The following is a 13,699-nucleotide window of genomic DNA, read 5'->3' as shown; positions in this document are numbered from 1 at the left end:
TTATATTCAATTGTTACTAAAAGTGTCTTTAAGGAAAGTGGGACATTTCTATAGCAATTATGTAATTTCTTGAAACAATGAAATGCAGTTTTGAGACCAAAAATTAAGCATTTATTTGATATAATAAGTACCGCTCTTTTTGCAGGGCGAAAGTAGATTTTTGTGGAGTCCTGATTTAATTGTATACGCAAAAAGTAAAGTTCTCATTATGTTGTGCAGATAGGAAATGACAGACGGCTTGATTCGTACATTTATAACTTCCATGTTACCATATAATTCTTTACATGTATTCGCGGATACCTACAAATAATTTTCAACGTTCTTCACGAAGTACTTCTTTGACATAAAACGCAAAACGGATCTTCGCATATGAGAAGATTTTTCTGTTTTTTTCATTGGACGCAGTAATCTTGAAATTATTTTAAATCACTCTTTAGACACGTAAGGATGCATTCCTCTAACTTGGGCGTCCTTTTTAGTTGCGCAAGATATACAATTGTTTTTTTTTTTTAATGGAGACCTTTTGCCACGCTTAAGGTCTCTCTTTCAGAAACTAGAAGTTTTGTTACACGAGGACTGTTTTGTGTGTTAAAGGTCTCCACAATCGAAGGACATTCTCCATTATGGGCTCTGGTCTTTAATTTTGGCTTCTTCTGCGCTAAGTGATTGTGTACGATATCTTCAATTACTTTTTGATCCTTTTCACTTAAATTGTTGCTCACGTGGCTTACGTCGAAATTCTCTTCAATATCCCTAGAAATAATCTCTTATTAGATGCTTGAAATCAATTTAGGTTCCAGAAAAATAAAATTTGATCTCTAATGCATTTAATTAATGATGGAGGTCGACTTTAAAACTGAAGCGGCAGACATTGCATTAAATATAAGCATTCTACGCTTGCAAGATTCTTTATTGTAGTCGCTTCTAGTTTCAAAGATGCACGAATGAATCTATTTCAATGACCTGCATAAAAAGCAATTAAATGCGATGGAGTGCAGCTGAGCTTGCTAAAGAAGTTAAAACATTATTTAAGAAATAAAATATCCTCTCTTTAGTGGTGATGCGACGAGTCGAGTATTTTAACTCGTTAAATTTGAGCCAACTCGAGTCATTTTTATTGTAACTCGAGTTTTTAGTACGAACAAATGCGACTTACGAGTGTAACGGCCAGACCGAATTACTCGCATCGATCGCGCTTTATTTGTTTATTTTAGTAATCGTTATTCAAATTGTTTTACTCGCCAACTTGCCATAGGTTCTACTCGCCGTACAATGGCGAAAATAACGAAAAAGCTGGTCATAACTATTTGTCTGCCTGAATGTCAAATTTTAGTATTTTAATATTATATTTCATCAGTTTTATCTGAAATTTTTTCATCATTCAGGGGGAAAAATTAACAAATGAAAAATTAGCCAAAGAAGAACACCTTAACCCGCTATGGGTCGAATTTTTCATTAAATAAAAAAAAATTGGGGGAACGAAAAATCAGCAATTAGGAACCTATATATGCAAATGAAAAAAAAATTTTTCATTTAAAATGTGACCTGAAAGTTACACGGGCCCATACAGGGTTAACGAAATGTATCTATATTTGAAATCCTTCTCACTTTTATTCATTTCATACCTTATCGTTGTTTGGCACATTATTGAGTTCTAAAACTACATTGCTAAATGTAAAACTGTACGCACATAAAACGTAAGAAGCGGGAAATCATGGGACCAACAATTGTGCATTAGGAAGATATCTTACTTCATTCTACCCGTACAATATCGACAGCATATATCAGCAGCTAATTCTTTTTAATTTCAATAAACAATAGTATGAGCTAAAGATTTTCGTTTGAAACCCTGCGGAATAATACGGGATTTGTGACTTTTTCAGCAATTGAAAATAAAATGCAAGAATTACCTGATAGGAATGGAGGAATAATTTGATGCGATATTTAAAATTTGTTAATTAATATAAAATAAATTATAAAAGGCATGAAATATTCTACGATTCTCCCGCAATATCCTACAATTTACGGAATTGGGACGAAACACTCTAAACAAACAAAAAATAAATGATGCTTACGCAAACTCCCCTAGTAGCACAAAATATTTGTCCTATATTTTCTATATATTTAACGAACAATTGACAATGCTTTCGAATTCAAGTAACTCAAGTTGGTAAAGTCAACTCGTCGCATCCCTACTCTTTAGTATGGTTTCATTGCGTTACTTTAATTAATGATGCTTATTACGATTTCATTACAAGAATCAGGGAGAAATTCAATTCTGCAAGTATGGTCGTTTTGAGGTGAAATTATTCCTGTCCTACAGGATTGAAGATTTGTGCTGACTTATATTTAATTGAATACGAATGATATCGTTATCATTGCAGCGCAAATAATCGCGTTTACCTGTGCCGATTGTCCAGCTTAATGATTATTTTCTTTAGTATAGTCATCTCCTTTTGAATGGTCCTTAGGTCCGCTTCTTTCGACTGCGAAACAATGGGTTAAGATTCTAATTCCAGCGATTTATTGTCATTGAAAGCAGAAAAGTGCGTTAACTTCGAAGAGAAAAATGTTTGCTGAGCTTGGACGAAGTATCCGTATTATCATCGGCATTATCTTTCCCTCGAGTAAATGTGGGAACGGCAAATGATAAAATCGCGGCTTTGTAGGAAGAGGAATGTGAAATATCTCAGGATTTACTTTGAGATCCAATGTCACACTTTTGAGCTCGTTTATACGAGATTCCAGAAGATGTCGACTGGTAATTGCTTCTGCCGAGAGACGAGCCAGATGGTGACGATAATTCTGTTCCCTTTCCATGGCTTTCTCCCAAGCTTCTTCTCTCGACACCATAGCGTCTCTTAGAGTCTGCATGTCTTTTTCCAGATTTTCTAGTTCGGACCTAATTGCAAAAGTCAGGTATCATGATAAAAGCGGGGCGAATGTTTCCTTAAAAGAATTCTCGAATTGTGCCCATAATTATGAAAGTGGTCTAAGTCATATATTTTTTGTTTCGAAATTACATTGAATTAATTTAGTTTGAAATAATGTGGCGTGAAATAACTGATAAACTCATTTTTTTTTTTTCAATTTTGACTTAGACCACTTTCATAATTATGGGCACAATTAAGTTTGTCAATCACTCGAAACGATTTTTCTCATTATACCCGAAAGATAACCATTTGAGTTCTCCACTTAGGGCATAACTAAAGGCAAGGGGCTTTGCAAAGAGTGGCGTAATTGGACGGGAGAAAAAAAGATTACGGTGATGATTTCTCGAAGTTAAAAATTTCTCTACACTCTTCGTATCGATGTCAACGTCTCGATTAACCCTTTCGTTACCTTGGACGAGATATCTCGCGACCCAATACTGGCCGATTAACGCTTTTGACGAGATATCTCGCGACCCGATACAAGCCAATCAACGCTTTTGACGAGATATCTCGCGACCCAATACTGGCCGATTAACGCTTTTGACGAGATATCTCGTCAAAACATAACATAATGCTCAAGACATACCATAAGCGACATAAAAACTCAAAGGCAGAACACAAAATAATTTGTCTAGAATGTCAAAATATCAGTGCTAGGAAGCTAGATTATCGTCAAAAGCGTTAAGGTGAAGTGAAACACGTCGAGGAACTTGATCGACGTCGATAAAGAAGATTTTTCTAAATGCCTACGTTGCCGATGTTCGTTTTTATATTGACAGCTGTGTCGAATTATATTCGATATTATACCAAATATCATACTCCATCCATCGTTTTCATACAATAATTATAAAGAAATCGAAGTAAAACTCCAAAAAACTTCTGGATTCATGCTTTCTGGGGCCCTAATTTACTGCAGAGAGGGACCCCCTGCGCCATCTGTGATTTCCAGGTCAATTAAATTTTCACTCCGAGACCTCGTATTCCCATCCTCTTAGCATAGAAGCGCATACAACACTTTTTTCGCCTTTATCCCGTTCAAATGCCAGTTTATCGACTACCAGAGTGTTCTAAATTGTCGTAAAATTGTTCTGACCCTTTCGTTTCTCATATCAGAGCCTTCAATATTTGTATATTGATCGAAATATGACCGCTCGACGACATTTTGGTTCTGGTCTGGGCTAAGTTAAAAAGTTTCTTCCAAAAATCCAAATTTTGAATATGTCAGGACAATTCTTAGACGATCAGGAGTGATGTGTCAAAGTTTCGGACAGTTTGGTCTAATACCCTTAAAAAAAAGTGTATTCGAATCGACTGATTTGAAGGGGGTTTCACTTCATCTTAATCGGCTACTACCGGGTCGCGAGATATCTCGTCAAAAGCGTTGATCGGCCAGTATTGGGTCGCGAGATATCTCGTCAAAAGCGTTGATCGGCCAGTATCGGATCGCGAGATATCTCGTCAAAAGCGTCAATCGGCCAGTATTGGGTCGCGAGATATCTCGTCCAAGGTAACGAAAGGGTTAAAAGAACGTATGCGAAGATGGTAAAATCTGCTGTGTATCTGGATTCGCAGTATATCCTTTTTACCGATGTCGCTGAACAGGTGTCTATCTCATCGTTTTCGTATCATAAATTCCCACGTTACAAGAAGTGCAAGTGGAAAATTTAAAATAGCCGGATTCGCGCGGTTGACAAGGTTTATGTTTAGGCTCATATTTACTTCGTGATAGTGACAGTCGGCTCCTGTTTGCCAAGTCCTTCCAATATCTTTTGGCAAGCGTTGCAGACCGCCCATTCTTGAATTCCGCGATCTCGAGTATGGTTGAGACCTTCCGTGGTTGTTTCCGTATCTTTCCAGATTTTTGGCTCTTCTTTCTATAACCGAAAGTACACGGGGTAATACCCATCGACTTATCAAGAAACTCGGTAGAGTTTCGCGCCAAATATATATATAGAGGCGCGAAACTCAGACCTAGTCATTATCTGCGATGTTCAGCCTGGCGTGTCAAATTGGACAATGAATGTTGTTTTTTGAACCTCTTGAATGAGTAAAGTCAACTTTAACGAGGCCATCGAGAGTGGACGATTTTTCTGCATTTTTTAAGCTATGAACGAAACCGATTGGTTCATTTAATACAGAGATGTGCATTTTTTAATATTTCACTTCGCTTGGGTCGCTTGAATTTTTCCGTCGATCAAGATATCTAGGAATATGTTACTAGAATGTCTCCGAAGAATTGCAAAGCATTGTGCATTTCACCCAGAGGTAGTACAGGGGGTATTGGGATTTCCCGCGTGTTGCATGCTATTTCGATGATAATATTATACATTCTTGATAAGGATAATAAGAATTTTTACCGTGTTTCGGTTCCTCTCTCCCTCGAGCTTTTTCTGGGCTTCGGAGAAACCTTTTTGGAGGATCGCCAGTTTCTCCTCGAGTTCCTTCCTCTTCGCCATTTCTCCTTGAAGCCTGTGCAATAATTGATCAATCGGATTAATAACTCTTAAAGGTTCTCTCGTGCGCTTACTCGAATCGATAACGCGAATAAATAATCAGGCATTTTGCGAAAACTTTCAACGGGTACTCACTGCTCGTTGAGTGCATTATTTTCCGTAATTAGATTCGCATTGCGAGCTTGCACGACCGTGTTCCTATCTTCGAAGTACTTTAATTTAAGCAGGGTTACTTCCGCAGGGGACGATTCCAAAATCTTGGCGGAATCTATCGCATTCATGCCAAAAATCATCCCGAGGTGCATGTCGAGGTCGGGAAACGCAGGATCGCCTCTTTCTGCTAAGGAAATAGATTTTTTTTCCCTTTTAAGTGATTTTTACTCCTTTATCGGGATCATTCCTTATATTCTGAATGAATATTCTAATCGAAAAAGTTATGTGAATAATTGTCCTCGATCTTTTCCCGACTACTGTTTACGCAAATGGTTGATCAAATAATGGAAACAAGACGTTTTTTCTAAATACATTTTCTTCTCTCTTTCATACGCAAATGCCCTTCTTAAGGTGAAGTGAAACACGTCGAGGAACTTGATCGACGTCGATAAAGAAGATTTTTCTAAATGCCTACGTTGCCGATGTTCGTTTTTATATTGACAGCTGTGTCGAATTATATTGGATATTGTACCAAATTGCATCCTCCACCTGTCGTTTTCGTACAATAATATCAAAAAATCGAAGTAAAACTCCAGAAATCCTCTGGATTCATGCTTTCTGGGGCCCTAATTGACTGCAGAAAGACCCTCTGCGCCATCTGTGATTTCCAGGTCGATTAAATTTTCACTCCGGGGCCTCGTATTCTCATCGTTTTAGCATAGAAGCGCATACAACACTTTTTTTGCCTTTATCCCGTTCAAATGCGAATTTATCGATTACCAGAGTGTTCTAAATTGTCGTAAAATTGTCCTGACCCTTTCGTTTCTGATATCAGAGCCTTCGATAATAGTATATTGATCGAAATATGAGAGGTCGACGCCATTTTGGTTCTGGTCTGGGGTAAGTTAAACAATTTTGTCCAAAAATCCAAATTTTGAATGTGTCAGGACAATTCTTAGATGATCAGGAGCGATGTGTCAAGGTTTCGGACAGTTTGGTCTAATACCCTTAAAAAAAAATGTTGTATTCGAATTGATTGATTTGAAGGGGGTTTCACTTCACCTTAACACATTCGCGACCGGCAAATTTTTTCCTTTTCAAATACTGAGTACCGGGGAAAATAATGAAATTCTGAAACTGGTTGCCGCAAACTTGTATCGTGTTTCGTTATGGACGTGATTCTCGTCAGCAGCAATCAGGAATAGAATTTAAAATGACGTGAATTCACGTCAGCGGCAACCAGGAATAGAACTTGAAAAGACGTGAATTCACGTCAGCGGTCGCGAATGTGTTAACAATCATCGGTTTACTGGACATGCAATTAACATTAGACGATATTGTAATGAAATATACATATTATTCCCGTGAAATTGGAGGAACATTTGGATGTTATAAATTCAATTATCGGAATCGTGATCATAATTCGATGACAGTTTTCCAGTATGGCCGATTTATCAGTACCTAAGTACGGTTTTGCAGCTGTCGTCTATCGTTTTCAACGTTGACTTTCAATTATTGACGTTAATTTTATATATTGACGTTAAATGTTCATGTTACCTGAGCCCTTTACCTTGTCTCCAAGTTAAGTCCTGAGCGGAGTTAACATTTGGCGTACTCCAACCGGATCGATGATCTGAAAGACGATATTTAATTCAGATTCTCGAAACGAATGACTCGATATTTGCTTTAATGTAAGCGAAATTCATTTCTGTACGGTTTGTAATCAAGAGTATCCTGCTGAGGAAGGAAAAGATTTTTTCTTCAATCAACCGACTCGCTCTATTTTCAGTTTCCTACAAGAAAAATAAACGCGCAAGCTGAAAGGGGAACCACGCTACAAAGAAATGAATTTCGTCTTTTTGCCGAAGTTTCCATCTGGGCTCTGAGTTTAATCATTCTTTAAAAGATTTTTCATTCCAATGGACTTTTATATAAAGCTCCCCCTATTCTTTACAGCTTTCCAGATAATTAAGCGGCCACTTGTTCGGCGAGTTTATTTAAATCCTGTTGCGTAATTCCACAAAGTTCGGGGCGGAAAAATGTTAAAAAATGTCCGGAGGAACGGTCTTTTCCCTTTCTAGAAGACGGGGGAGCGGTTTGATATAAAAGTTTTAATGGTTTTCGAAGAAATTCGCCCGCTAATGGCGGTATCTTGTAACTCGCTGACGACATTTATCGGCGTCGTTAAGCCATTGACGGTCCCCTCGTTGATGAATCTCTCTGCACCAAGACAGAATTGGCCAGGACATCGATAAGTGTCGCCATTGAATCCGCCGGAAATATCTAAAAACCCAGAAGAAAGCGGAATCATTGAAAGCATCTGAAATTGACTCATCCCTTCATCTAACAAAGTCTCTGTAAATAATAAAGTCGATTATATTCGTTCTCTGCCGACTAATTTCTGGATGGAAGATAATGGAGAGCGAGTAACGAGGATGAATTGCATTACCTGTACTTGTCGATCGCCCAGAGGGAGGAGTTTGCAAGTTAGGGGTGCCCAAGTTCGGGATATGTAATCGATGTCGATCGGAATGTGCCAGGTCTACTGGAGAATGCATCTTTGAATGAGTTTGACAGTTGCAAGACATGGCCGACGTTTTGACGCGAATCAGCTGATCGGCCGACGGGTGAACTCTGGTCCACGTGTCGCAGCATCCGCCTTGTGTTCTCTGACCTTTGGGCACAAGTTTTCTGGGGAGGTTCTCACATATTATCGGGCCTTTACCTACTTTTTCCTGCCCTAGGTCGATCCCTTGTCCTGAGATTTCGTCACTTGTTTTCCCGAAGCCATTGGAGACGAGCTTCTTTCGTTCTTCGTCCGTAACTGCGTGCCCGGGCGGGAACCGAGCCAAGAATTCTCGCTCCAAGTACTTTCCTCGAACTTTCTCGCGGGTAGTTTTCGCCACATCTTCCCCACCGGATGAAGTCTTTTTCGCGCTCCATTTCGCCGCCAAGGGAAAAATTCCCTTCTTTTTTGGCCTGTCACTTCGACCAACAGTCGAAAATGAATTCATTCCACTTGTTTCGACCCGATAATCCTCAAGTTTTTGGATTAACGTTTTATCTACTACTCGCAGATTAAATGAATATATCGTAAAGGTCGATTAATTTAAGAGCATGTTTTTCGGTAACGTTGGCTTCATTCTATTTTTAGCTACTTTAGGAAAAAGTCGATTAACCCTTTCGATATGGCTACGTCTTTCGCTAAGGACCCGATTCTTTGGTTCATACGATTAACTTTCGCGTGCAAAATTGACAGTTTCGTATACGGCTTTCAAACGTTGACTTGAATTCGCAACAATGCAACATTTTTTATACGAATCTGTTGGTATGCGAAAAAAATCCCCATGGACTTGAAAATCGACCCCTTGTATGCTCCCTAGTAGCACAAAATATTTGTTCTATATTTTCTATATATTTAACGAATATCGNTTATTTCTATATATGCTTATAAATTATTGAAACTAAATATGTCATTGAGATTTTCAAGAAATATTTCAAATATCTTCGAATGAAATCTTCAAGAAGTCTTATAAAATCTGTCACTTGAGACACTTAGCAAAAATTACAAAGAAATATTTCGAAATTATTCTATGCTACTAGGGCTTCCGCTATATGGATGCTCAAATAGCAAATACAGCGCTACAGCATGGGTCAGTTATGACTAAAATTTATTACTCGAAAAGTTAAAATGTCTAAGAAAGGACAAAAGCAAAAACTTCAACTGAAGTTGGGATCTAATATAGAATTTTAACAGGCGATTATAGTCACCCGTAGTATCGAAAGGGTTAAGGTGAAGTGAAACACGTCGAGGAACTTGATCGACGTCGATGATGGAGATTTTTCTAAATGCCTACGTTGCCGACGTTCGTTTTCATATTGACAGCTGTGTCGAATTATATTGGATATTGTACCAAATGGTATTCTCCACCTGCCGTTTTTGTGCAATAAATATCAAGAAATCCAAGTAAAACTCCAGAAATCCTCTGAATTCATGCTTTCTGGGGCCCTAATTGACTGCAGAGGGACCCCCTGCGCCATCTGTGATTTCCAGGTCAATTAAATTTTCACTCCGAGACCTTGTATTCCCATCGCTTTAGCATAGAAGCGCATACAACTTTCTTTTGCCTTTATCCCGTTCAAATGCGAGTTCATCGATTACCAGAGTGTTCTAAATTGTCGTAAAATTGTCCTGACCCTTTCGTTTCTCATATCAGAGCCTTCGATAATTGAATATTGATCGAAATATGAGAGCTCGACGCCATTTTGGTTCTGGTCTGGGGTAAGTTAAACAATTTTGTCCAAAAATCCAAATTTTGAATGTGTTAGGACAATTCTTACATGATCAGGAGTGACGTGTCAAAGTTTCGGACAGTTTAGTTTAATACCCTTAAAAAAAAGTGTTGTATTCGAATTGACTGATTTGAAGGGGGTTTCACTTCACCTTAATTAGTGTATATATTATCGTACAGTTATGCTGTCCAGTTAGTTTGAATATATTAAACTGTATTCGCGTTTTAGTAAGCGTGCTTAATGAAATTAAAAATACTTTTTCATTGAGATACGTTGGCGGGTAATTTCGGCTGCACGGTTGGGATTTCTCGCAAATTGCCCTAAGAGAAGAGAATCGTAATAGTTGCCATTCTAGGAGTTCTAATTATTATTAAAACCACAGTGACCATTACTATTCTCTTCGTATACGTTGTGATGTCAGAATCTCTAGTCGTATCCTCTATGATAGCCTTTTGTAATAATAGATGCCGAAAAATTAACGATTAATCAAGGAACGAACAAACTGTGGTATAGGTACCGTGTGCGGATTATAGGCCCATCAGGAATGTACAGGATGGGACACACCAGGTGGACGTGTCCGAAAAATTGCTTGGAATTCCGCTGGCCGGTATTGTTCTCATCGTGGCCGGCATTGGCAGCATTTGCCGGACACATCAACATGCCGGTAAAACATTTCTTTTTTTTTAATTACCAAAATCCATAAAAACGAATTTATCAACGTGATTGTTTCGTTTTGAGTCATAAAGAGTAATAGTTTGTTTATTATTTGATTGAAAATAATAAAGCTGTCATTGATATTTTTTATTTTATTGTCTTAAAGGATTAAGTGGTCAGTATTAGCAACATTTGTCGGCAACATCGGTCAAACTTTTTTTTTTTTCAATTACCGAAATCTGTCAAAATGAATTTATCAAAGTAATTGTTTCGTTTTGAGTCATAAAGAGTAATAATTTAAGTGTGTTATTTGATTGAAAATAATAAAGCTGTCATTGATATTTTTTTCTTTATTGTCTTAAAAGTTTAAGTGGTCAGTACTGGCAACATCGGTCAAACCTTTCTTTTTTTCAATTACCGAAATCCGTCAAAATGAATTTATCAAAGTAATTGTTTCGTTTCGAGTCATAAAGAGCACCAGTTAAAGTTTGTTATTTGATTGAAAATGATAAAGCTGTCATTGATATTTTTAATTTCATTGTCTTGTAGGCTTAAGTGGTCAGTACTTGTAACATTCGTCGGCAACATCGGTCAAACCTTTTTTTTTTCAATTATTGAAATCCGTCGAAACGAATTTATCAATGTAATTGTTTCGTCTTGAGTCATAAAGAGTAATAATTTAAGTTTGTTATTTGACTGAAAATGATAAAGCTGTCATTGATATTTTTTATATTATTGTGTTAAAGTCTTAAGTGGTTGGCATTACCCTCAATTACCCTCAATTACCCTCCCACTGTGCCATAAGAAGTTTCACTTCAAAAAGCCGATTTACAGCCTGCCGATCGATAAATGATGGTCGGTATAAAGCTTATCCATCGACTCCTGGTAGATAATGTATTCAATTGTGAAAGAGAGTCGGATAAGGTGTTCTTATCGCCTATTAATTTTGATGTCTTAAACTTAGGTGCCATCCAAAGCTCTGGACGATGACTAAAGTTCCTCACAATGAGGGAAAATTGACCGGAGCGATCATTGCACGGGGTCGTGGCATTCGATCCGTTTCTCCTTTAGCACCGTTTTATTACCCGTACAGGATGTGACGGTAAATAGAGCGGAGGAAAAAATTTTATCGCCCACTTTCTGAGGATCCTGCCAAGATGCATCGCGCCCGAAGCGCCCTTCGGCCCTCGTAAATAATTTATGAGTCCTTGCCTAAGATACGTACAGAGTAACGCTTCAAACCTGAAAAACCGCGTCTCCTGCGAAAGCTTCGCGTCGTCATGACAGACGCTTCGGGCCAAGATAGAGTGGATAAAATATTTATGCAAATTACTTTCAACATCGAATCTCAATTTGCCAAGTTTGTCCCATGGAAGTGAGACAAATGACGGTCGAGATTTCATGTACAAATTAACGTGAATTCGACAGTAAGTAATACTTTGTTTTATTACAAGACGCGCCAAGCCGAGACAAATTGGGAGAGATGAAGTGAATAAAATTAAACGATACACTCCCGAGACTAATTGCTAGCCATAACTTATCCCGACACCCCAGTGCTCGTCAATGGCTTTATTCGACAAGTATTTACAAGTCTCGCACTTGGAAGCGCATTTATAAATAATTTATAAATCGCCTATAGCAATTTCGCGTGTTACGTATATATATATACAAAATGGTAATTGCGGAAGGTATACGTGGTCACATACAGCACACAGCACGTGGGTCCGATAAACCGAACGTAAAAAGAAATAAGATTTTCTTGGACGGAAAACATGCGACTGGAAATCAAATTAAAAAGTCACATCCAAACGTAAAAAAAACCGTAATAAAATAATAAACACCACACCGAGGAAAAAGTTCATTGAACCGAACAAAATATTTCCTTGAATACTACCAAAGAAATATTTTCTTAATTCAAGGTATAATTATTTGATTCAAATGAACTGAAATAAATTATCATAATTATGAAGAAATGTACCGTTCAATTAACTCGAGCTTACTTTTGTCAAATAATAATTCTTTGAATTAACGATAAATTTCTTTGAGACTATTCAAAGAAATATTTCTTTGGTTCAATGAAATATTTTTCTCATGGAATAAGGACACAACCCAAAATTCCAAAAATTGAAAAACAAACCGTAGCCATTAAAATGATTTTACGTGAATTCGTCGAGGTATAGAAAAAGTTTAGGGGGAAATTTCCTAGCTCCGGACAGCACATAATACCGGACACTATCAATATTTGCTATATCAGAAATGCGACAAAGCAATGTAAGTGCAAAAAGAGAAAAGAGACCGAATAAAGTATGTGCCCGATTGACGCGCTAGTTTAAGCAAAAGAATTCCTTTTTTTTTATTTATCCAATGAAAACCTTAGGTGTCCGGTACCAGGAGACTTTCCCCTACTGGAAGGATGTGAAAAGAAAGAAAAACAAAGGAAAGGCCCTCACAGTCATCCCGTGGATTCTTTTTGTACATATATCGAGTATAGTGCGCACTGCTCGTAATGCTATACTTATATTTACACCTACGACATATTAATTGTTTGAGCGTATCGTTTTTCCATGTATGCTTCTAGACTCGCGAGGAAACCCGAGGGTCCCGAGTGCGACCGACGAAGCTTTAGAATACTGACAACTTATCTATTATATTAATAATATAAGATTAGAGAAAAATATGGATTCGTCGTTTGGTACGAGCCTGTGGATTCTGTCCGGAGTAGAGAGACGTTAGGTTTGTTCGTTTTGCCTACACTTTCTACACTTTTACGAAAAGTGTACCTTTTGGGGTTCGTTTCGACGGAAGGGACGCAGACGTCGCTGTTCGTTTTACGAGGGCATCTACCCCGAGTGTACACTTTCTCTACACTTTCTACCCTCGATCCCGAGCGAGGGCAAGAAGGGTAGCCCGCGAATTTGGCGGCAAATTTCAAAATTGAGAAGACCAACAAACAGGAAAATATAAAATATATGCCAACATCTCAACGTAATATAAATAGAAGTAATTATTAATGCATCCTCTTCGTGTATAGAACGATTTTGCGTTTTAGTTTTGTACGTAATGTTTGAAACAATTTACAATAATTATGTATTACTACCTAACCGCTGTTGGAATGAACTAAACTATAATTTTTCCCTGTTGCAGTTAAATTGTTTTCCATTCTCCTGCAATAATATTCTGACCCTTATCGACCCTGGATACCTGAAATTCGTG

The 13,699-nt window shown here is 37.8% G+C and overlaps 1 protein-coding gene across 1 annotated transcript; it reads right to left on the bottom strand.

Annotated features, from left to right (window-relative positions):
- Window positions 1-88: 88 nt before the first annotated feature.
- LOC105694648 (myosin-9-like) lies at window positions 89-5,667 on the bottom strand. Its single transcript, XM_012415515.1, has 6 exons — window positions 5,522-5,667; window positions 5,291-5,402; window positions 4,653-4,807; window positions 2,701-2,902; window positions 2,404-2,486; window positions 89-753 (listed from the first exon to the last, which is right to left on the bottom strand). The coding sequence occupies exons 1-6, from the start codon at window positions 5,665-5,667 to the stop codon at window positions 510-512; spliced, it is 942 nt and encodes a 313-aa protein (XP_012270938.1). The 3' UTR covers window positions 89-509.
- Between the last annotated feature and the right edge of the window lie 8,032 nt (window positions 5,668-13,699).

The sequence above is a fragment of the Orussus abietinus genome, unplaced genomic scaffold (assembly GCF_000612105.2).
Source record: "Orussus abietinus isolate OABI.00-Male unplaced genomic scaffold, Oabi_2.0 scaffold312, whole genome shotgun sequence".
Lineage (NCBI taxonomy): Eukaryota > Metazoa > Arthropoda > Insecta > Hymenoptera > Orussidae > Orussus > Orussus abietinus.
Note: the sequence above shows the minus strand (reverse complement) of the source record. Positions and strands in the feature narration are given on the sequence as shown.